This window comes from Cuculus canorus, chromosome 20, assembly GCF_017976375.1.
Source record: "Cuculus canorus isolate bCucCan1 chromosome 20, bCucCan1.pri, whole genome shotgun sequence".
Classification (NCBI taxonomy): domain Eukaryota; kingdom Metazoa; phylum Chordata; class Aves; order Cuculiformes; family Cuculidae; genus Cuculus; species Cuculus canorus.
Window position 1 is genome coordinate 5,002,770 of NC_071420.1, and position 22,968 is coordinate 5,025,737.

A 22,968-nucleotide genomic window follows, 5' to 3' on the forward strand; every position below is an offset into this window, starting at 1 on the left:
CTGAACCGGGGCTGTGCAGGGCTGGTTCCACCGGGACAGGCCCCGAGGAGGCCCGGGGACAGCTGGGCTCTGGCCCGGTGCCTCTGGGGCGGCACGGGAAGTGGCGGGGCCTCGTATTAAGCCACGCCCACTCAGCGTAAACCACGCCAAAACCAGCCACACCCACTCACTGCCACATCACCATAAAAACCACGCCCACGCAACATACCACGCCCACCCACCACAGACATCACGTACACCAACACCACGCCTATCCACTAGACCACGCCCATTCCGCAGGAAACCGCGCCCATTCGAAAATGCTAGCATGCTTGAGACTACGCCCACTCACTTCTAAACCACGCCTACTCGCACAGGAAACCACGCCCACTCTCTATACGTAATGTCGCTGCAAGCCCCACAAAGCCCCGCCCACCGCCTGTAGCCCCGCCCCTAACGCCCTGCGCGGCGCAGCCAATCGGCGCTCGGCGTGGGTTTCAAACGGGCGGCGGCGCGCGAGGAGTGAGGGCTGAGATCGGGACTGGGACCCGAACCGAAACCGGAGCCATGCAGGCCCCCCGCACCCCCGCCGTGAGTGTGGCACGGAGCCTCCGGGGCTCCGGTTGGGGCGTCCCGGTGGGGAGGCAGGGGAGAGCTCAAGGTGGAGGGGGTCGCAGTGAGGCCATGGGGAGAGCTTGGCAGGCCGAGAGTCCTGGTAGGAAGAGCCCTGACGGGGGGGAGGGGTCTCGGGGGGGCGGGGGAGGGAGCCCTGAAGGGGGGGAGGGGTCTCGGGGGGGCGGGGGAGGGAGCCCTGAAGGGGGGGAGGGGTCTCGGGGGGGCGGGGGAGGGAGCCCTGAAGGTGGGGGGGGGGTTTCGGGGGGGCGGGGGAGGGAGCCCTGAAGGGGGGAGGGGTCTCGGGGGGGCGGGGGAGGGAGCCCTGAAGGTGGGGGGGGTCCCGGTTTGGACGGTGGGGGAACCCTGAAGGTGGGGGGGATATAGGGTGGTGGGGGAAGAGCCCTGAAAATGGGGTGCCCCGTAGGAAGAGCCCTGAAAGTGGGGGGGGTCCCAATTTGGGCGGTGGGGAGGGCCTTGAAGGTGGGGGGGACCGGGTAAGAAGAACCCTGAAGATGGGGGTGTGTGCGTCCCGTTTTGGGAGGAGGGGACAGCCCTGAAGGTTGGGAGTCTCGGTAGGAAGAACCCTGAAAGTCGGGGGGTCTCAGTTTGGGCACTGGGAAGGGTCTTGAAGGTGGGGGGGGTTCCAGTTTGGGCGATGGGGGGAGCCCCGGGGTGTGTGTGTGAAGGTGTGTGTGGGGGCTCCTGGGGGTGACCCTGATCGTATGGGGTTGCCGGTGGTGGTGGGTGCAGTGCAGCAGGTGCTTGTGCTGTGTGTGTGTGTATGGAGGGGAAAGTGCTGCTGGTGACCCCCAATTCCTCCCCCAGGCACAGAAGCGGCCCCGGCGCACCCCCCTGCAGGAGCTGCAGCTGCAGCCCAGCACCGAGCGAACCAGCCTCACCCCACTGCTGCGCCGCCTGCGCCTCAAGGTGAGTGGGGGAACAGGAGGGACTGGTGGGGTGCACAAGAACTGGGGTGGGTACCAGGATGGAAGAGGGGGCAGCTACGTCTACTGGAGAGACTGGGGGAAATGGGGGGGGAAGGACAGGCCAACCCTGACCCCCCCACCTCCTCAAATATCCTGCAGGATGATGACTGCGCCACCCCAGTGTCCTGTACCCGGGGGCCTCCCAGCCGCATCACCCCACTGCCTTGTGCCCTGGGACCCCTCAGAAATGCTCTCCTCCCCCCCAGCAGCACCGCCTCAATGCCTTACACCCCAGGGCCCCCCAGTGACACCATCTCAGAGCTTCCTGAGACTCCTACCCCTGGGAATCCCACCCTAAAGCCTGGTGCTCCTGAGCTTCCCAGGAATCCAACGCTGGGGTCTGATGGCCTGGGGCTCCTCAGCAGCACCATCCCAGAGCTCCCTGGGACTCCTGCCCTGGAGCACAACACCTCAGAGTCTGCCAGGGGTCCAACCCTGGTGTCCAGTGCTCCAGAATCTCCCAGAGATTCCTCCCTGGTATTCAGTGCTTCAGAGTCCTCCAGGGATCCCACCCTCATGTTGAGTGCTCCAGAGACCCCCAGCAGCACCGCACTGGCCCCCCTGAACAGCCCTGTCCTAGAGTCCTACAGCCCAGAGCCCCCCAGCAGCACTGTGGCAAGCCCCATCGTGGGGCCCAGCACCCCAGAGCCCCCCAGCAGCACTGTGCCAAGCTCCATCGTGGGGCCCAGCACCCCAGAGCACCCCAGCAGCACTGTGCCAAGCCCCATCATGGGGCCCAGCACCCCAGAGCCCCCCAGCAGCACCGTGCCAAGCTCCATCGTGGGGCCCAGCACCCCAGAGCCCCCCAGCAGCACTGTGCCAAGCTCCATCGTGGGGCCCAGCACCCCAGAGTCCCCCAGCAGCACCGTGCCAAGCCCCATTGTGGGGCCCAGCAGCCCAAAGCCCCCCAGCAGCACCGTGCCAAGCCCCATCGTGGGGCCCAGCACCCCAGAGCCCCCCAGAAGCACCGTGCCAAGCCCCATTGTGGGGCCCAGCAGCCCAAAGTCCCCCAGCAGCACTGTGCCAAGCCCCATCGTGGGGCCCAGCAGCCCAGAGTCCCCCAGCAGTACCATGCCAGCCCTCCTGTGTAGCTCCATGCCAGGACTCAGCACCTCAGAGCCCCCGAAAATCGCCGTGCCAGCTCCCCTGTGCAGCCCCATCCCAGAGCCCAGCACTCTAGAGCCCCCCAGCAGCACTGTGCTGGTCCCCCTGTGTAGCTCCATCTTGGGACTCAGCACCCCAGAGCCCCCTGGAATCACCACATCAGCCCTTCTGTGTAGCTCCATCCCAGAGCCTGGTATCCCAAAGCCCCCTGGAATCACCACACCAGCCCCCCTGTGTAGCCCCATCCCAGAGGCCAGCACGCTGGACCCCCCCAGCAGCACCATGGCAGCCCCAATGTGTAGCTCCATCATGGAGCCCAGCACCCCAGAATCCCCCAGCAGCACCGTGCCAGCCCCCCAGTGCAGCCTCATCCCAGGGTCCAGCACCCTGGAGGCTGCCGGAATTGCTGTGCCAGTCCCTTTGTGCAGCTCCATCCTGGGGCCCTGCCCTTCTGAACCCCGCAGCAGCACCGTGCCAACCCCGCCATGCAGCCCTGTCCCAGGGTCCAGCATCTCTGAGCCCTCTGGAATGTCCACATCAGCCCCCCTGTGCAGCCCTGTCCTGGGGTTCCGTACCCCAGAGGCCCCTGGCAGGACCATACCAGGGCCTCCTGACATCATCATTTCAGTGCCTGGCACCCCGAATTCCCTGGGCAACACCCCTTTTGCCCCCTGCACCCCTGGCCTCCCTGGCACCAGCTCCACCCCGCAGGAAGCTCCCTTCCATGGGTGGCGAGCAGTGCCCATCGACCTCTCCTGCAGCCCCGTGGCCACCGAGCCCTCAGCTGGAGTTGGGAGTGTGAGTCCCTCACCTTGTCAAGACACCCCTGAGGGGACCGAGACCCCAGCCCCTGACCCCCTAGAGCAGCGTCCCCCCAGCTCCCCTCCAACCAGGGCAAGCAGGTCAGAGCATGCAGAGTCAGAAGTGGCGGCCACCCCTGTCCCATTGCCTGGGGTGGCCCTGGGTGCCGTGTCCTGGATGTTGCCACTGATGTGGCTGGAGAAGAGCCTCAACACCTCCTCCCTGCTGGATTCCCTGCGTCACAGCCTGCCCTTGCCTATGACCAGCGTCACCCCCGTGGCCACGGCGGCCGCGGGCACCAGCGTCACCCCCGTGGCCACGGCGGCCGCGGGCACCAGCGTCACCCCCGTGGCCACGGCGGCCGCGGGCACCAGCGTCACCCCCGTGGCCACGGCGGCCGCGGGCACCAGCGTCACCCCCGTGGCCACGGCGGCCGCGGGCACCAGCGTCAGCCCCATGGCCACAGCATCTGCAGGCACCAGCGTCACCCCCGTGGCCACGGCGGCCGTGGGCACCAGCGTCACTCCCGTGGCCACAGCATCTGCGGGTACCAGCGTCACCCCCGTGGCCACCATGGTCACTGGCACATTCATGACACCACGGGACCTGCGGGAGATGAGCATGAACATCTCCTCGGATGGCCGCCCCTTTGCCAAGGACATTGCTGCCGAAACGGACTCCCTGCTCTGGCAGTAAGTTTGGGGACGTCCCCCCCACGATGGGGCTGTGGTACCTGTGGGCTGTCCCTGCCCCAAGCCCTCTCTCTGTCCCCAGCTGTCCTCGGGAGCAGCTGAAGTCCCTGCCACGGGCAGAGCTGGAGGCACGGCTGGAGAGCACCCTCATCATCATCGAAGCGCTCTCGCTCCAGCTGCGCGGCTGGCAGGAGAGCCAGCGGCTGCTGCCCGGCGTGGGGCCGGCTGAGCAGAGGGATGCGCTCACGCAGACAGACATCACCCACCCCAAAGGGGTAAGAGTTTTCTCACTGGGGCAATCCCACCCCATTCCTCGCAGCCTCGGTGCTGTGGCGGTGCCCTCGTGCTGCCGGTGGGGTGATGACTCGGGCTGGACTGCAGCGCGGTGGAGTGGAAGTAAAGCAGAGCTGCTGCAGCGCAGCGCGGCATCACGCGCCCGGGTGCTGCTCCAGCCGTGTTATTGCACCCGGTTTGACCTGCTGAGTTGGCTGGATTTGAATCCCTTGGGCAATGTCCCTAGTACACGTGGGGAAAGGGGATGGGAGGTGTCTCAGCTCTCGCTGGACCCCAGGGTGGAGCGGGGTTGATATGAAGCCCCCTCTGCTCTGCTGGAATGCCCTTAGGAGGAAGAGATCTACCACAACCTCTACCTTGAGCTGCGGAGGAAAACAGAGGCTCTGCAGCGGCAGCGAGGAGCAGAGCAGGACCTGCAGCGGGAGCTGGAGCTGGCTGCTGCGGGGACGGTGCGTCTGGGCTGGCGTGTGATGAGTGTGCCCGGTCTCAGCTGGGCAGGGCATGTGTGTGCCTGGCACTGCCTGCGCCAGCTTTGGGAGTGCTGTCTGATTGCTGGTGCCCCTGTCCCTTCCCCAGGACGCCTGGAGCAGGCAGTGCCTCCTATTTCGGGGCCTCGTGGATGCTGCATTTCAGAGCTTGCAGGAGGAGCAGGGAGCCCTTGACCAGGAGGTGAGTCTGGGCACAGCTGGGCACCCTTTCCCCTGGGTTTGGGGAGACACCAACACTGCTGGCACACAGGGCAGCTGTTGGCTATAGCCAGTGCCTCCTGACGCTGTCTCTCCTCGCAGCAGGCGCAGGCGAAGGCCTTGGTGTCACGGTGCCGGGCCGTGCTGGCGAGCGTGCCCGGCAAGCTACGGAGCTGCCTGGAGGAGCGGGATGCCATGAGGCAGCGAGCAGATGAAGCCCACCAAGCCAAGGAAGAGGTAGGGAGCATTGGAGCAGGCTCTCCTGTGCTGCCAGGAGCAACTGGATGGGTTTTTGGCTCAGTCTATGTCCTGAACATGTGGAGATGGCTCCTGGGAGTTGTTCCTCATGTGACACCATGTCTGGAGCAGCATCCTTGCCTTGGCAGAGCGATCGCTTCCTGGAGGCCTTCCGTGTGCACGCCAGTGCCCAGATCTGTGCCCGTGACCAGAGCCTGGCCTCCCAGCGAGAGCTGGCCGTGCTACTGGTGGATGCCATCAACCAGCAGGTACCGGGCAAGCACCTCCAGCTGCCTTCTCCCTGGGGGAACTGGAAAGGCGTCCCATGTGCTGGGCTTGGGTGACGCTCTGAGCAGTGGTCTGTGATGGGCTGGGTCCATCAAAGGTTTCTTGGTGCTGGTGCTGGGAAGCTGCTGCAGATCTGGCCTCGAGGCTGGCGCTTGTCTCCCTCCGTGGCCATTGATTGTGATTCTCACTGCAGCAGCACTGACCCATCTCCTTCCTCTCAGGCAACCCTGGCTGCTGAGGCTCAGCCCTTCAGGGAGTTCATAGATGTCACCTTTGAAAAACTGGAGGAGGAAAGGAGAGCCCTGGATGCAGAGGTGAGGGTGGTGGGCTCAGCCCTTTGCCTCCCTCCTGGTGTAAACCAGGCTGGGGCCACTTGGCTCCATCTTGGAGTGCTTTGTGCGCTGGGTGCATGGCCAGCCTGGCTGCCAGGACTGTCCCCAGGCAGAGCCACCAAACTGGCATGGCTGTGCCGTTCTCAGCTCTGCCTGGCACCGTGTCTCCTTGCAGAGGGAGCAGGTGAGGGCCCTGGTGTCGCGGTGCCGGAATGTCCTGGAGAGCGTGCCTGGCAAGCTGCAGAGCTGCCTGGAGGAGCGGGATGCCATGAGGGAGCGAGCAGACCAAGTTCTTCAAGCCAAGGAGAAGGTAGGGGGTTGCTTCGTGCTGGGAGTGGCTGGGATGCTCCTCAGCTGGCCCCAGGCATGGAGTGACTTGGGGCACCCCTTGTTGTGGGTACACCCCACGGGGAAGAGCACCCCAAAGCAAGCCCAGAGGGCACCGTGTCTCTGCAGATGTCCTGCCAGCTGGAGGAGGCCTCGGTGGCCCTGCAGGATGCAGAGTCTCAGCTGGAGCAGCTGACGGTAGCCAACTCACGCCTCAGCACAGGTAAGGGGGGTGATGTCGGTGACTGGAACTGCCCCTGTCCCTGCTGTCCCCATCATCCCTGGCACTGATGGCTCTGCCTGTCTCAGATCTGAGCTCTCTGATGACGAATCTGGCCAGTGTGGAGCAGGAGCGGGATGCGCTGCAGCAGGAAAACAAGCAGCAGTGTGAGGAGATGGCTCGGTGGGTCTGAGTGCTGGGGCAGGATGTTGTTGCTCCCCCTCTACCCCTCCCCAATAGCCCCTCTTGTCACCCCTTGCCCCCAAAACACAGCACCCCCTGACCCTATCCTGTCCCCCCAGGCTGGTGTGGGAGAGGGATTCCCTGCAGCGAGAGTGCAAAGGGCTGTGCCAGGAGCTGCGGGAGGCAACCGAGTGCCGAGAGGTAGGAGCTTCTCTGACCTTGCCCGCATCGTCACGCGCTGCTGGCCCCTGGCATGGCCTCGTGGCAATGCTGGCGGCCAGCCAGAAGTGGGATTAGCCCTCCTGTGGTGGGGCGAGGGCTGTTGACATCCTGCACGTAGCGCTGCTCTCTATCCTGCTCAGTAGTGATTCCTGGGAAGGGTGGAGACAACAGCTCTCAGAGATAATTCCCTAGCTGCAGGCATGGTGCCCGTCCCCCAGCCTGTCCTAGTCCTGCTAAACTGCTGGGCTCCAGGGGTTGTCCTATTAGGGGAAAAACTGCCTGTAATTGGAAACAGCGCCCTGAGGCGTGGGAGGGACTGTGCTGGGAGTCCCAAAGCACCTCTTGGGTCTTCGATTGGGTGCTCATGGCTGTTTCCCCCCACCCGCTTTGCAGTTCCTTGACCAGGAGAACCGTATGTGCCGCACGCAGCTGCTGGAGGTGGAGGCCAAGCTCAAGTCCACGCAGGCCACCCTACAGGAGCTCAGCCTGCAGCACGAGGAGCTGATGGACTCCCACCAGCGCCTGCGGTACCGACTCTGCTCACAATCTCTGCTTGAACCCCTCTGTTTTGGGGAATCGAGTCCTTGCTGGGGGGTGTGGGGAACATCTCTTGGCACTGCTGCTCCAGCCAAGTGTGGCTGCCCAAGCGTGTGGGGAAGCCCAGCAGCTCCTTTCTTGGGGGAAGCTGCCTAAAGCTGTGGGGTTTGCACCCCTCAGGTCATGGTGAAAGGCAGGAACATGGGGAACGTCCCTATCCCATGGTGCGGAGGGGGAATGCTGCTCCCACTGAGAGTGATGCTGTCCCACAGGGAAGAGCAGGCTGCCCTCAGCCAGGAGCTGGAGAGCACCAAGGCTGAGCTCCAGAATTTACAGCTCAAGAGGGACAAAGTCTCCTGGTGCTTTTCGGACATTGCTGAAAGCAAGATGCGGCTGCAAGAGCTTGCGGATTGTCTCAGGGCTGCTCTACAAGAGGAGGTAGGAACCTTGCCCTGGAGACAAAGAGTGGGGGTGAGGGAATGTCTCAGACCCCCATGGCTTTCCCTGGCATGGCCTCAAGACCTCTGAGCTCACTGGGGCAGCACAGAGGTGTCACAATCCATGCATTGATGCTGTGCTCTGAGACTGTTTCCCTTCCCTCTGAAGGATGATGATGCCCCATCAAGAAGCAGAACCTGGACCCCAGCTCCGCGGACGCCAGGCTGGCGGACACCCTGCTGGCAGACACCTCGCCGTGTCTGGACCCCCGCCTGCCGCACACCGGCATCCCGCACCCCGTACCATGCTGGGAGCTCCTTTGTGGGCAGCGTCCTGAAAGCGGTGTCAAGGAAAGGTGAGCTGGCACCCACTGGCTGGCGGGGTGTCTCTGTATGGGGATCACTCTGTCCTGTGCGGAGAAGAGAAGGCTCTGGGAGACCTTAGAGCAGCTTCTAGCACTGAAAAGGACTCCAGGAAAGCTGAGGAGGGGCTCTTAATCAGGGAGTGCAGGGATATAGGACAAGGGGGAACATTTTTCAGCTGAAAGAGTGGAAATTGATATGACATCTAAGGCAGAAACGTTTCCCTGTGAGGGTGGGGAGGCCCTGGCCCAGGTTTCCCAGAGAAGCTGTGGCTGCCCCATCCCTGGGAGTGTTCAAGACCAGGTTGGATGGGGCTTGAAGTGACTGGATCCAGTGGGAGGTGTCCCTGCCCATGGCAGAGGTTGGAACTGGGCTTTGAGGTCCCTTCCAACCCAAACCATTCTGTGATTGTAAACTGGGCATGTGCACTGGTACTGGGTGAGAAAGATCACCGTGCACTTGCCTGGAGATTCCCGTCTTGCCTTGTGGCAGTCATGGGTGAGGTCTCGGCCATCGCGAGTGGCTGGGGTCTTCTCCGAGCTCCCCTGTGGCAGATGGCGGGTGGGTGAGCTCTGTGTGTGCAGGGCTGGGCACGGCACCTCTGCCCTCTCCTCCCACAGATGCTGATGATGCTGTCAGAGTTGGGAGTGCATTTACCAAGGACAAACCTGTCTCTGCGCCAAAGCCAACAGGTACTAGTGCTGTCCCCCTGCCCTGGACGCTGCTCCAAAGCTGCAGGGCTGCCAGCACAAGGGGGACAAGCAGCCCTGCCTCCCTGCTTGGCTCTTTTGTGCCCTGCGTGCTACTCATGAGCCACTGCCCTGTGCACAGAACCCGAGGAAGGTCTGCTGGAGAGCGTGAAGGAGCTGCGAGCTGTGGTCTCTGACCTCTCCATGCTGAGCACCCGCATCCAGGAGCTGGAGCAGAGCGAGTTCAAGGCGCTGCAGACAGAGATGTGAGTTCAGCAGCAGCTCCCATGGAGGGCCAGGCATGGGTACCGCTCTCCTGGGCCTGGTATCTCCCGTAGGCAGCCTGTTGGATCTGACTCCTTTCACTCCAGCTCTTTGCTGCCATCACTAGAAGGGCTTTTCCCAGTTGTCTGGGCCGGTGGGTTGGCCTCACTCACCACAGAGCTTGTGGGATGCCCAGGAAGGGGTGTTTGGCTGCGATTCCCACATGCTCAGCACCTCTGTCCTCTCCCAGCTCTGACCTGCAGCTCCAGCTGGAGACTGTGACCACCGAGAGTCAGGAGAAGATTGATGCCCAGGCTGCCAACATCGCCAAGCTGAACAAGGCATTGAGGGCCAAGCAAGAGGTAAGTGGGTGCCAGAAGTGGGCCAGCACTCACCCCAGGGCAGAGCCAAACTGGGACGGCGCTGATCTAGGACATTTGAGAAATCTGGGTGACCGGTTCTAGTGATGCCCCGTGGGTGTTCCTGGCTCATCTGACCTCAAACATGAGAAAACCTGCTCCCCTCTGGGGTGCTGGGGGCGGCCGGGGCCGGGCACTGCCTGACACTGCTGCTTCCTCCACTTGCAGAATGAGAAGGAGCTGCAGAATGTGTTGAAACAGCAGGAAGAGAAGATGCTGCAACTCATCGACAAGAGTGGGGAAGTCACGGTGTGTAACAGAGGCTGGGCCAAGCTTGCACGGCTTTGGGGGGTGCTCGTTGCAGGACCCCTCTCAGAAACTCCTTTTCCGCTGCAGAGGCTGAAGGGAGAGATGTCCCAGCTGAAACGCTCACTGCAGCGTGCGGAGACAGAAGCCAAGGTGCTGTGGGAGGAAATGCGAGGGCAGCAGCCCAAGGTGGATGCTGCCTATGTTCAGGAGCGCGTCCTGCTGCGGCAGGAGGTGAGGCCAGGGGGCTACTGGGGCCACCACCCCTCTGTGGACAGGGACCTCTGCAGCCCTTGCTCCTAGAGCAGGCAACCGGCAGGGGGGACCCCCCACCCCAGGGCTCTCATCCCACAGTGAGCCTGCTTGTCTTGCAGGTGGACAAACTGCGGTTGCTGCTCCTAGAGAAAGAGGATGAGAATCTTCTGCTCTCTGATAAATACCTGGAGCAGGTACAGGAAGCCCCAGGGGGGCTGCCCTGGTCTCAGTTCCTTCTCCCTCCTGCACAGTTTTGAGGCAGGCTCCTAAAAGGCATCTCCCACCGCAGGTCCGAGAGCTGGAGCTGAGGCTCTGTCACGCCCAGAAGATGCTGAGGACCCATGAGGAGATGCAGGAGAAGATGAAAGAGGTGAGGTCTGGGGTTCATCGCTCTCACCCTTGCCGTGAAGAACACAATCCTTCATCCCAAACCCTGTCCCTAACTGCTGTCCCCAGGTCCTGTCAGCGGTCCCTGACGTGGCAGTGGTCTGCCAGGAGTTCCCCAGCCTGCTGCGGTACTTGAGCCTGAAGCCGGGCACCAAGGAAGCTGCTGAGCCGCTGCAGCCTGTAGCATGAAACCTTCCTGTTCTTAATGTTGTAATTATTTATTCAATAAAACTTTTATTGGTTTTCACCCTGCCTCGTGTGTGGATGCAGGAAGCTCCTGGTGCCCTGGGTGGTGAAAACTCGTCCAGCCTGCTCGGCTGTGCCTGCTCTGTCCCCGTGGCAGGGCTGTGCCCGCTCTGCCTCAGGGCTGTGCCCACGGCTCCCTCCTGCTCTCCTTGGTGTGGGGGGCCACGCTCCCCCCTCCGCTGGCTTTGCTCTCACGGAGGAGCTGCGTTCCCCAGCCTTCCCACCCCGCGGCCCCGGCAGCAGCCAGTGCATGCCCAGGCTAACCCAGCTTCCCTCCCTGGGGCCCCCCCAGCTCCTCCTCCTGCCCTAGATTCCCTCTGTGCCCCCCTCTTGCCGCTTCTCCCTGCTGTGAGGGGACCGGAGGACAGATCCTTCGCCCCACACGCCTGTTGCGTGGGGCTGTTTGCCCTCCCACTCGCAGCATCCCCTGCGTCGCAGCAAGCACCGGGAGCTCTGCCAGCTACCGCACAGCGGGGGGGCTCCCTTGGGGTCCCCCCCCACTCCCAGCCTCCCTCCTCCTTTCCCTGCCAGGGCATCTCCTGTGGGATCTGCTTCCCCGGTGTTCCTGACCCCAAGGATGCTCCCTGCTTGTTGTGAGGACCACGTAACGCTTCCCTTCCCCCCTGGCATAGCCCAAAATAGCAGCGTTCAAACAAGTGTTCTGGTTTTTAATGGCCTGTTTCTCCTGCTGGGAGGGGGGAATCACCTTCCCCTGCCCTCTGCCACCACCCTGCAGCCCCGCACGGTGAGGGTGCCGCAACACCCGGGGTGCTGGCACCTTAATTTACCCCCACAGCCGCAAAATTAGAGGTGTTTTGGGTTGTGCCTCAGTTTACGGATGCGTTGGGTGGCTCACGGGGATGCAGCACTCGCTGCTCCATGGCATCAGCTCCCTCCCTGCTGCCAGAGGGGTGTGGATGCAGCCCCCTGAGGTGTGGGGCTGGCAGGGGGGGGCCCCCCCAGGCTCTGGGGTGCAGAGGGAGATGCGCTCCGTCCCTGGATGAGGCCCCACGGGGTGGCTGAGCCCTCCTTTTATGGCAGGGATTCAGCAGGAGGCACGCTGGCTGCTGGCCGTGGGGTGAGCAGGGGCACTGCCATTGTCCCCGCGGTGGGGGCAGGTGGCTTTGGGGGGGCACTGGTGTCCTGGGGGAGCCCCCGTCTTGATCTGAGTCCTGCAAGTGGAGGTGATGGAGCAGGGATCCCCGGCACAGCAGTGGGGGTGACACAGAGGGGTCCCCAACTGTGTAACAGTGACTCAGTAGGGTCCCTGCCTGGGTGGGGGGCACAGAGGGGTCCCCAGTAGCACTTGTGGCACAGTGGGGTGTCTGGCTGGCATAGGGGTCCCTGCCTGGGAGGGGGGGGACTCAGCGGGGTCCCTGCCTGGGTGGCGGCACAGGGGGATCCCCAGGCTTGGGGTGGCATAGAGGGGTGTCTAGGTGGCATGGGGGTCCCTGCCTATGACAGGGGTGACTCAGCTGTGTCCCTGCCTGAGTTGGGGCACAGAGGGGTGTCTGGGTGGCATGGTGTGGGGGGGTGTCCGTGCTTGTCACATGGGTGACTCAGCTGTGTCCATGGCGGGGTGGGGGGCACAGAGGGATCCCCCCAGCAGCTGGGGTTGCTGATGTGTGGCACAGAGTGGTCCCCAACCCCAAGGTGGCACAGGAGGGGTCCCCATCCTGAGGTGACACTGCGGTGTCCCCATCCCGGGGTGGCACAGGGGGGTCCCCATCCCAGTGTCCCCATCCTGGTGTCCCCCATCCCGAGTGGCACAGGGTGGTCCCCATCCCAGTGTCCCCCATCCCGGGTGGCACAGGGGGGTCCCCATCCCGGTGTCCCCCATCCCGGGTGGCACAGGAGGGTCCCCATCCCGGTGTCCCCATCCCAAGTGGCACAGGGGGGTCCCCATCCCGGTGTCCCCCATCCCGAGTGGCACAGGGGGGTCCCCATCCCGGTGTCCCCCATCCCGAGTGGCACAGGGGGGTCTCCATCCTGGTGTCCCCCATCCCGAGTGGCACAGGGGGGTATCCATCCCGGTGTCCTCCATCCCGGGTGGCACAGGGGGGTCCTCATCCCAGTGTCCCCCATCCTGGGTGCACAGGTGGGGTCTCCATCCCGTTGTCCCCATCCCAAGTGGCACAGGGGGGTCTCCATCCCGGTGTCCCCATCCCAAGTGGCACAGGGGGGTCCCCATCCCGGTGTCCCCATCCCGGGTGGCACAGGAGGGTCCCCATCCCGGTGTCCCCATCCCGGGTGGCACAGGAGGGTCCCCATCCCGGTGTCCCCCATCCCGGGTGGCACAGGGGGGTCCCCATCCCGGTGTCCCCCATCCCGGGTGGCACAGGGGGGTCCCCATCCCGGCAGGGGCGGCTCCGGCGGGCCGGGGGGGCGCTGTGGCGGCGGGGGCGGGTCCGGGGGGGGCCGGTCCTGCCGGTGCCGCCCCGCCGGTCACGTAGCTCTGCGGCAGCGCAGCCCCATTTACCGCGGGAGCGGAGCGCACAGCCCGCAGTCCTCGCCGCCGCCCGCACGGTAACGGGGACCGGGGAGGGGAGGGGGTGGGGGGGGGCAGCGTCCCCGCCGCGCTCCGGGCAGGGCCGGGGCCGGGCCCCTCGGGCAGGGGGTGATGGGGAGGAGGGAGCAGCCCCAGCCCGGCCGGCACCGGCTCGGCGGCAGCGGCCCCAGCGTACCGCCACCTCCGGGGTACCCCAAACCTCGGGTACCCCAAACCTCGGGTACCCCAAATCCCGCCAGCCCCGATTTTGCCGCCCTTGGGCTCTCTCCTTCCTCAGGCAGCGCCGTTCCCGGCGTATTCCCACCCCCCAGCATCCCCATTCCCGGGCTATCGCCACCCCCCGCATCCCTCCTCCGAACCCCGGGTACCCCCAGCCTGGAGTTTGCCCCCCCTGGGCTCCCTCCTTTCCCAAGCAGCGCCATTCCCGGGGTCTTTCCACCGCCTGTATCCCTATCCCCAGGCTACCGCCATCCTCCACGTCCCTCCTACCCGGAGCATCCCCCTCCGGGTACCCCGAACCCCGGGTACCCCCTGCTCTGCTTGTGCCACTCCTGGGCTCTCTCCTTCCCCACGCAGCGCCATTCCTGGGGTATTTCCACCTCCCCCCCGCATCCCCACCCCCAGGCTATCCCCATCCTCCACATCCCTTCTACTCAGAGCATCCCCCCCCATGGGTACCCTAAACCTGGGTACCCCAAATCCTGGGAACCCCAAACCCTAGTGTCTCTCCTTCCCCATTCCTATCGTATTTCTGCCCTCCCAGTTATCCCCATCCCTGGACTATCGCCATCCCTCGCCCCCCAGGACATTCCCTGCGGGGTACCCCCATCCTCCAGCCCCCCCCATCCCTGCCCAGGCCCCCCCAGAGCTGCTCTCCCTCAAGATGGCTGGGCTGCGGGCGAGCAGGCAGCAAAATGGCTGGGAGCTCCCCAGCATCCTCCACGAGGTTGTGCCCGTCCGGCAGCGAGGGCAGCCACCGGCTTATCCTCTCGGATAGGGTTGGGAATCCCAGCCCCGTGGGGGTCCCCGCAGGTTGGGGGGTACGTGACGGGTGGGGGGGGTCACGCCGCTGGTGTGTGACTCAGCCCCGTCTGCTCGCAGCCACCATGACGCACCAATACCCCGCGCTGACGGCCGAGCAGAAGAAGGAGCTGTCGGATATCGCCCTCCGCATCGTGGCTCCGGGCAAGGGCATCTTGGCCGCCGATGAATCCGTAGGTCAGTATCCTGGGGGGGGGGTGTTTCTGTCGCCCACCACCCCTTTTTTCCCCCCCCTGAGGCTGATGGGGGTGTTGGGTGCCCGCAGGGAGCATGGCAAAGCGCCTCAACCAGATTGGGGTGGAGAACACGGAGGAGAACCGCCGGCTGTACCGCCAGATCCTCTTCAGCGCCGACAGCCGGGTGAAGAAATGCATCGGGGGTGTCATCTTCTTCCACGAGACCATGTACCAGAAGGCTGATGATGGCACTCCCTTCGTCCAGATGATCAAGGACAAGGGCATCGTCGTGGGCATCAAGGTGTGTGTGGGGTCTGGTGGGTTTGTGAGGTGCTTGGAAGAAGCTGGTGGGGCTCAGTACGGCGTTCCCCTCCACAGGTGGACAAAGGTGTTGTGCCACTGGCTGGGACGGATGGCGAGACCACCACACAGGGTAGGTGGATGATCTTCAAGGTGTTTTCCAAGATTCTGGAATTATGAGTGAATGGGGATGGTGGGAGCTGTGGGTTTTGGGGCTGATGTGCTGCCCGGCAGGTCTGGATGGGCTGTCGGAGCGCTGTGCCCAGTACAAGAAGGATGGGGCCGACTTTGCCAAGTGGCGCTGCGTGCTGAAGATCAGCGACAACACCCCATCTGCGCTTGCCATCATGGAGAACGCCAACGTCCTGGCCCGCTATGCCAGCATCTGCCAGCAGGTACATGTCCACGGCCTGGCATCGCCCCACAGGATGGGGATTGACCCATAGCATGGCTATTGGCCTAAGGGGTGGGCACTGATCCATGGGGCTTAGCATTGCCCCCATGGCTGGGCATCACCCCATGGGGCTGGGCATCAACCTGTGGGGTAGGTAACACCGCACGTGGATGGCATTGACGTCCAGGACCAGGCATTGCCCCATAGGATGGGCATCACCCATGGGACCAGGCATTGCTTCATGGGGCTGGGCATCACCCCCCAAACATCTGCGTTGCTCCATGGAGCCAAGAATTGACATTCCTAGGTTGGGCATCACCTCATGGGGCCAGGCATCACCCCACTAGGATGGGCCTCACCGTCAAGGGTGGGCATTGAACCACGGGGCTGAGCATCGCTCCCCGGGTCCAGGCATCGGCCCACATTGCCGTGGGGCCATCCATGGTGATACCCAGGGATGTCCCCATGATGGGATCTGCCTGGTGTTTGCAGAACGGCATTGTGCCCATCGTGGAGCCGGAGATCCTGCCCGATGGTGACCATGACCTCAAGCGGTGCCAGTACGTGACGGAGAAGGTGAGTGGTGAGGTGGGCAGTGGGGCAGGCACTGTGCTGCGCTGCGCCACGCTCTGCCAGGGGACTCCATGCTGCCTGTCCTCTCCAGGTGCTGGCAGCTGTCTACAAGGCACTAAGTGACCACCACGTCTACCTGGAGGGGACCCTGCTGAAGCCCAACATGGTGACCCCTGGGCACTCCTGCCCCACCAAGTATAGCCCTGAGGAGATCGCCATGGCCACTGTCACCGCCCTGCGCCGCACCGTGCCCCCGGCCGTGCCAGGTATCAGCACCAGGACATGGTGGGGACCAGGAGGGGGATGCCCTGTGGAACCCCAGTGCTGTAATCCCACTCTCTGCAGGTGTCACCTTCCTGTCTGGGGGTCAGAGTGAGGAGGAGGCTTCCATCAACCTCAACGCCATCAACACGTGCCCGCTGATGCGGCCGTGGGCCCTCACCTTCTCTTACGGGCGGGCACTGCAGGCATCAGCACTCAACGCCTGGCGTGGGCAGAGGGACAACGCTGACGCCGCCACCGAGGAGTTTGTCAAGCGCGCAGAGGTGATGGGGGTGGTCCCTGCAGGAGAGGGGTCCTGAGGGCCACGTCCCATGGGGATGGTCCTCATAGGAGATGGGTCCTGAGGGCCACATCCCATGGGGGTGGTCCTCACAGGAGATGGGTCCTGAGGGCCACATCCCAATGGGGATGGTCCTCACAGGAGATGGGTCCTGAGGGCCACATCCCATGGGGATGGTCCTCACAGGAGATGGGTCCTGAGGGCCACGTCCCATGGCGCCGAGTGCGGTGATGACTGGGGATGCTGAGGGCCATGTCTCCCAGGGTGATGGGACACACCAGGTGCTGTCACCTGAAGGACAAGAGATGCCAGAGACCATGGTCCCCGTAGAAGGGACACTGAGGGACTCTCCCTGTGGGATAGGGGACAGGGAGAACCATGTCCCCAGAGGGCAAAGGGGGACGCCAAGGGTCAGATCCCTGCGGGATGGGCCATGCTCCCTAGGGTGACATGGGACACTGAGGTCTCTGTCCCTGTGGGACGAGGGATGCTAAAAACCATGTCCCGTGAGGTGACGGGGGACACCAAGGGTTGTGCCCGGTGAGATGGAGGACACCAAGGGGGCTCTGTCCCCATGGGGTGGGGATGCCAAGGGCCACAGTGTTACAGGGGCACAGGGGACACTAAGGGCCGTGTCCCCACAACATGGGACCCCCCAAAAGCTGTGTTCCATGGGGGTCACTGACTGTTTCCTCTCCCCACAGGTGAACGGGCTGGCAGCACTGGGCAAGTACGAGGGCAGCGGGGACGACTCGGGGGCAGCCGGGCAGTCCCTCTACGTGGCCAACCACGCGTACTGAGCCCCAGCTGGGCGCCCCCGGCCCCCCCAGCCCCCTCCCTGCCACCGCTCACACCCTGCTTCCACCCCAGCCACCCAGGGGAGCCGCCGCGCGGAGGGCGAGGGGAGCGCGCCCCGCCGGCCAGCCCCACGCTGCACGACAGTTGGAGAGGGGGGCAGGTTTCTGACCCCCAAAAGGAGCCCCCCTGGGTGCCCCTGTGGTGGTGGGGGCTCTGGGCAGGCTGTCAGGAGGGCAGGAGGGGAGGTCTGGGGGTGCCCCTGCTCTGCCGTAGCTTCGCAGTCCAAGTTGCTGCCGCCCTTGGGGCGCCTGTGTTGTGTTTGCCGTGTGCACCCCGTGTACCAAATAGCCTAACAACGAATAAACGGTAGAGACAGCGCTGTGCCGCCTCCTCCCTCGCGCCCGGGGACCCTCGCGCTGCCCCATCCCCATCCCACTGCAGTGTGGAGCATCACTCACTGCTGCAGTGAGCTGTGTCTGGTCTCAGCCGTCCCGCACCTACACCCACCATGGGCACTGAGCATCAATCACTGCCATGTCCTGCCTCAGCCCACCCACATCCACTGTGGGGCCATCCGGGGCTGCCCCATCCCACTGCTGCTCTGAGCATCGCTCACTGCTGCAATGAGCTGTGCCTGGTCTCAGCTCATTCACACCCACTTTGGGGCCATCCTGAGCTGCTCCATCCCCATCCCACTGCTGCTCTGAGCATCGCTCACTGCTGCAATGAGCTGTGCCTGGTCTCAGCCCACCCACACTCTCCATGGGCGCTGAGCATCAGTCACTGCTGTGTCCGGCCTCAGCCCACCCACATCCACTGTGGGGCCATCCTGGGCTGCCCCATCCCACTGCAGCTCTGAGCATCGCTCACTGCTGCAATGAGTTGTGCCTGATGTCAGCCCACCCACACTCACCGTGGGCGCTGAGCATCGCTCACTGCTGTACTGAGCCGTGCCCGGTCTCAGCCCACCCACACCCCCGGCGGGGCTGAGTTCCCCCAACTGCAGAGGAGAAGACCCGCCCCCTCGTTTGTCCCCGCCCCTTTCCCCCGCCCCGTGCTCTGATTGGCACTGCCTCCCTCCGGCCCCGCTCCCATTGGCTGTCTCGGCGAGTGCGCGGCTCTGATTGGCTGATCCGGCCATGGCCACGCCCCCCTCGCCCCAGTCCCGGAAGTGAAGATGGCGGCGATGGCGGCGGCGGCGGAGGCGGCGGATGAAGCAGGTACTGGTACCGCCCGCTGTGCTCCAGCCGCGCTCTGTGCTCCTCCCCGGGATCGGGAAGGCGGTCCCCGGTCCCCTCCTCGCCCCCAGGGACCTGGGCCAGTGCTGAGAGCTGGTCCCCTCCCTGGACCCCTGTTCCTGGTCCTTTTCCCAGTCCTAGTGCTGCATGTTGTCCCCAGTCCCCTCCCTGGTCCCGGTGCTGAATGCTATTCCCAGTCCCCTGTTCCCTGTCCCCTCGCTGGTCACAGTGTTAAGCACTCTCCCCTGTTCCTGGTTCCCTCCACGATCGCCTCCCCACCCTGGTCTTGGTGCTGAGCGCTGTCCCTCGTCCCCGGACCCCTGTCCCCTCCCTGGTACCCAGCACTGTCCCCTGTCCCCAGTCTCCTGTCCCCTCCCTGGTACCCAGCACTGTCCCCTGTCCCCAGTCCCCTGTCCTCTCCCCAGTGCTAAGCACTGTCCCCTGTCCTCTCCCTGGTACCAAGCACTGTCCCCTGTCCCCTCCCTGGTACCCAGCACTGTCCCCTGTCCCCAGTCTCCTGTCCCCAGTGCTAAGCGCTGTCCCCTGTCCCCTCCCCGGTGCTAAGCACTGTCCCCTGTCCCCTCCCTGGTGCCAAGAACTGTCCCCTGTCCTCTCCCCGGTCGCGGTGCTGATCGCTGTCCCCACAGAGCGGGCACGAGGCCGCCGAGCTGCCCTGTCCTTCGCCACCATTGCTGTGGTGCTGGGGCTGCCGCTGTGGTGGAGGACAACCGAGACCTACCGCGCTGCGCTGCCTTACGCTGACATCAACGAGCTGGGCCGGCTGCCGGTGAGCGCCGGGGGTCCTGGGGGTCCGGGGCAGTGGGCAGGGGGGCCTGGGCTCCAGACTGACACCGCTGCTCAGTTCCAGCTGGCTGTCCCTGTCACCGTTATCTTCACGCCGGGATCGGTGCCTAAGGACCTGCCGAAGCCACTGCCGTTCAGGGATGTGCAGGAGATGGAGATTCCTATCAACTGTGAGAGACCCCCATGTCTATCCCTGTCCTTCTGTCCCTCCTGGTGGCCTTGCCCATCCCCTGGGAATCCTGCATGCCAGCAGCTTCTCTGCTTGGGAGGCTGTCACTGACTGTCACCCTTTCACCCCAAATCCATGATCATCAGCATTGTCCCCTGCTGAGCAGCAGGGTCCCCAGGGTGCCACGGGGAAGAGGCTGATTCCTGTCCCTTTGGAGGGTGGGAAGTGCCCTGGGTGCCGTGGGGCTGTCCTGCCTCTGCTGAGGCCACCAGTCATGGTGGGTCACTCCACTGGTGCCTACAGGACCTCATGGCATGTGTCCTCGTGGGCCTGTCCCTTGTCCCTCTTAGCACCAGGCTTCAATGAAGGGGCTGGGTTGAGCAGATTCACTTGGCCTTTCTCCCCTGGCAGTGAGAACCAGCATCACGTCCCGCTACGAGATGTTCTATCGCAGCACCACAGCTCGGGAGGAGGCAGTTCTGGCTGCGGCTACTGCACGAGGTGTGGGGACGAGGGCTCGTGGTGGCTGGGGGAGCTCTGTGGGGAGCAGGCTCCTCTTTTGGGGGCTGATTCAGCAGAGGACTTAGTTTTGTGGCATCTCAGAGTAGGACGGGGAGTGGAGTGAAATTCCCAACCCTGCTCACACTTCCGTCTTCCGCAGAGGCTGATGCTGCTCTGCATCCACTGCAGGACACCTCGCTGGGCTCTCTAGCAGTGTATGTGGTCCCTGAAGCCTCCTCTCTCCTCCCTCAGGTAGGGAGCAGCACCTTTGGTGGTGGCCTCTGTGTTCTTCACCCCTCGGAGGTGCCCAGGGGGAGGAATCCATCCCAGGCTGCCGCAGGTGACACCGTGCTGTTCTCCAGCATGGTGGCAGGAGCTGGCCCTGCTCCCAGCCCTCACCCCTGCCCCTTCCGCAGGGCATCAGCGTCTATGTGGGGAAGCACCGCAGCGCCCTGGTAAGGGCTGGGGGGAGCCTGGCCGCCCTCCGCACCCGCCTCTGGCAGCTCACACAGGTGATGTCCTTCACGACCAGCTCCATCACCACTGCCTTCTCGGACCATGTGCCTGACGGCCAGCTTGGCCCTGGTGCCGGGCGGCACTTGAAATCCAGCCTGGGTACGGATGTGCGTCCCTGACCTGGGGAAGACCTGGTAGCTCTGGGGGAGATGCTGTTCCTGCTGTACCTGTAGCATCCCTGAATGTCTTCTGGGGTCTTCCCTTTGCCCTTGGTGGTTGCTCTGGGCCAGGATCCGTGCAGCAATTGCTGTGGGTTGGGGCATGGGTCCCAACCCTGTGTTGGGGAGGGCTGGAGTGGAAGGGAAAGCAGGTCCTGCTGCTCTTGGGGAACTCTGTCATCGCCTTGGTGGTGGCTGTAGCTCCCTGGCTGTGGGTCTGCGGCAGGGTACGAGATCACCTTCAGCCTGCTGAACCCCGACCCCAAGTCTCACACCGTGGAGTGGGACATTGAGGATGCCGTGAACCGCTATGTGCAGCCTGTCCTGGACAAACTGAGCTTGGTGGCCAACTTCTCCGTTGACTCGCAGGTAAGGGCTGGTAGAATTGGTGGGGAGAGCCCAGCCCTGGCTTTCTCGGGTGCCCTGGGACACGCTTCTCTTCCAGCAACACCTTTATTGTGTGCCTGCAGATCCTATACTACGCCGTCCTTGGAGTGACGCCGCGCTTTGACAAGGAGTCCTCCAGCTTCCTGCTGAGCGCCCACAGCCTCCCGCACGTCATCAACCCTGTGGAGGCCAGGCTGGGTGAGCTCTGTGTCCTGTGCCCCTTCCCTCCCTGCCAGCCTCGGATGGGAGTGAGGTGACTTGAGTTTTGCTTGGGAGCTTTGCTCAGGGTTTGCTGTGGAAGGAGGAGCCGGGCTGGGCTCTGCTGGGTCGTCTCCTCGCCCTGTCCCTGCCAGACAGGGCAGTTCTTTGACTCTGTGCTGCTGCAGGCTCCAGTGCTGCCTCGCTCTACCCTGTGCTGAACTTCCTGCTGTACGTGCCAGAGCATTCCCACTCTCCTCTCTACATCCAGGACAAGGATGGAGCCCCAGTGAGCACCAACGCCTTCCACAGCCCCCGCTGGGGTGGCATCATGGTACGGGGGGACCCTGGTGGTGCTGGCAATGCTCAGACAAGGCGCTGCTTCCCCATCCCTGCCAGCCCTGGGCTCCGGCTGTGCCGCGCTGACATGCTCTCCTGCAGATTTACAACGTTGAAGCCCCTGCTTCCCCCCATACCTCCTTCCCACTGCACATCAACGTGGACATGGTGCGAGTGATGGAGGTTTTCCTGGGCCAGCTCCGGTGAGGATGTGCTCTTCCTTCCCTGGGTTTCCGTGTGTGCTCTCCTGGAAGTCAATGGGGTCAGAGCGGGCTCTTTTGCTCCTCTGTAGCCTCTGGAAGGCTGAGGGTGGCTTTTCGTTGCCTTGGAGGTGCTGAACACTGCCCAGTGCTGCTCTCTGGCTAGAGATGGTGGCCTGTATCCCATCTCCTGAGGTGGGAGGCTTCTCTTATCCTGCCCCATGTCCAGGAGGCACGGTTGAGCCCTTCCAGGACTGAATGCACCAGGGAAGGGGAAGAGTGAGGAGCACTTGAGGGACCACAGGCTCATGATGTGAGCTGGGACCTTCCCCTCTGCTCCCAGGTTACTGTTTGGGTTGTCTCGGGAGGAGCTGCCCCCTGAGTTCCTGCTGGAGAGCCCAGGGAACGAAGGACTGGCTGACTGGGAGCTGGACCGCCTGCTCTGGGCCCACACTGTGGAGAACCTCGCCACTGTGTCCACCACCTTGACCTCGCTGGCCCAGCTGCTGGATAAGATCGGGAACATTGTCATCAAAGATGATGTTGCCTCTGAGGTAGGGCAGGGGTCCTGGGCTGGGGAGGGGCCCGATGTCACTGTCCCTGCACAAACCATGAGATCTTGCTGGTGTGGAGGTGTGGGTGACGTCCCCAGGCTTGTTTCTGTCTCCTCCCTGGCCAGGGACTGACCGTTGGTGGTGTTCCCTCACAGGTCTATCGAGCAGTGGCCGCAGCCCAGAGCGCCATGGCTGAGCTGGCCACAGGCCACCTGCACTCAGCTTTTGAGGCCAGCAAGGAGGCAGTCACTTCCTCGGAGCGGGCCTTCTTTGACCCATCTCTCCTCCATCTCCTCTACTTTCCTGATGACCAGAAATTTGCCATCTACATCCCTCTCTTCCTGCCCATGGCTGTTCCCATTCTCCTCTCCTTGGCCAAGATCGCCCGGGAGGCCAGGCAGCGGAAGAAGGAGCCCACCAAGATGGACTGAACCTGTTGTCGTGGTGCCCTGCCTTAGGGCTAGGGTTGTCCTACCTCCTGGAGTGCATTGTCGTGGACCTGTGGCCCAAGAAGGTGCCCCAGAATGGTATTGGAGCCAGGCCCAGCAGCTCAGCTCAGCCAAGGTGCCGAGTGGGAAGAGCAGCTGCTTTGAGGGATGGCAGATGCTCTCAGTCTGGGTGCTGAGCCCTCCACCCAGCGATGCTGAGGTCTGAGAGGAGGGAGGGTGCTCCTTAGGTGCCCCCCGGGCGCTGCACTGTATTCAGATCAAGCTGCTGTGTAAATAAAGAACAACCCCGGCTG

General features: G+C 63.9%; 3 protein-coding genes across 3 annotated transcripts; all 3 read left to right on the forward strand.

Annotated features, from left to right (window-relative positions):
• The first annotated feature begins 531 nt into the window (after nt 1-531).
• SPAG5 (sperm associated antigen 5) lies at nt 532-10,764 on the forward strand. The gene is made up of 24 exons (XM_054085446.1): nt 532-570; nt 1,420-1,521; nt 1,680-4,177; nt 4,260-4,452; nt 4,801-4,920; nt 5,048-5,140; nt 5,260-5,394; nt 5,544-5,663; nt 5,904-5,996; nt 6,190-6,324; nt 6,471-6,564; nt 6,651-6,744; nt 6,864-6,945; nt 7,360-7,493; nt 7,776-7,941; nt 8,110-8,296; nt 8,924-8,995; nt 9,135-9,258; nt 9,507-9,618; nt 9,844-9,924; nt 10,012-10,155; nt 10,296-10,370; nt 10,466-10,546; nt 10,633-10,764. Exons 1-24 carry the CDS (start codon nt 547-549, stop codon nt 10,750-10,752), a joined length of 5,079 nt encoding a protein of 1,692 aa, XP_053941421.1. The 5' UTR covers nt 532-546; the 3' UTR covers nt 10,753-10,764.
• Nucleotides 10,765-13,201: 2,437 nt separating this feature from the next.
• ALDOC (aldolase, fructose-bisphosphate C) lies at nt 13,202-17,531 on the forward strand. Its single transcript, XM_054085422.1, has 9 exons — nt 13,202-13,335; nt 14,420-14,536; nt 14,625-14,836; nt 14,914-14,968; nt 15,070-15,230; nt 15,722-15,805; nt 15,894-16,068; nt 16,148-16,347; nt 17,069-17,531. The coding sequence occupies exons 2-9, from the start codon at nt 14,425-14,427 to the stop codon at nt 17,162-17,164; spliced, it is 1,095 nt and encodes a 364-aa protein (XP_053941397.1). The 5' UTR covers nt 13,202-13,335; nt 14,420-14,424; the 3' UTR covers nt 17,165-17,531.
• Nucleotides 17,532-18,266: 735 nt separating this feature from the next.
• Nucleotides 18,267-22,968, forward strand: PIGS (phosphatidylinositol glycan anchor biosynthesis class S). Its single transcript, XM_054084996.1, has 12 exons — nt 18,267-18,382; nt 19,048-19,187; nt 19,263-19,374; nt 19,785-19,874; nt 20,035-20,126; nt 20,291-20,489; nt 20,775-20,917; nt 21,019-21,133; nt 21,322-21,467; nt 21,575-21,675; nt 22,016-22,226; nt 22,382-22,968. Exons 1-12 carry the CDS (start codon nt 18,340-18,342, stop codon nt 22,655-22,657), a joined length of 1,668 nt encoding a protein of 555 aa, XP_053940971.1. The 5' UTR covers nt 18,267-18,339; the 3' UTR covers nt 22,658-22,968.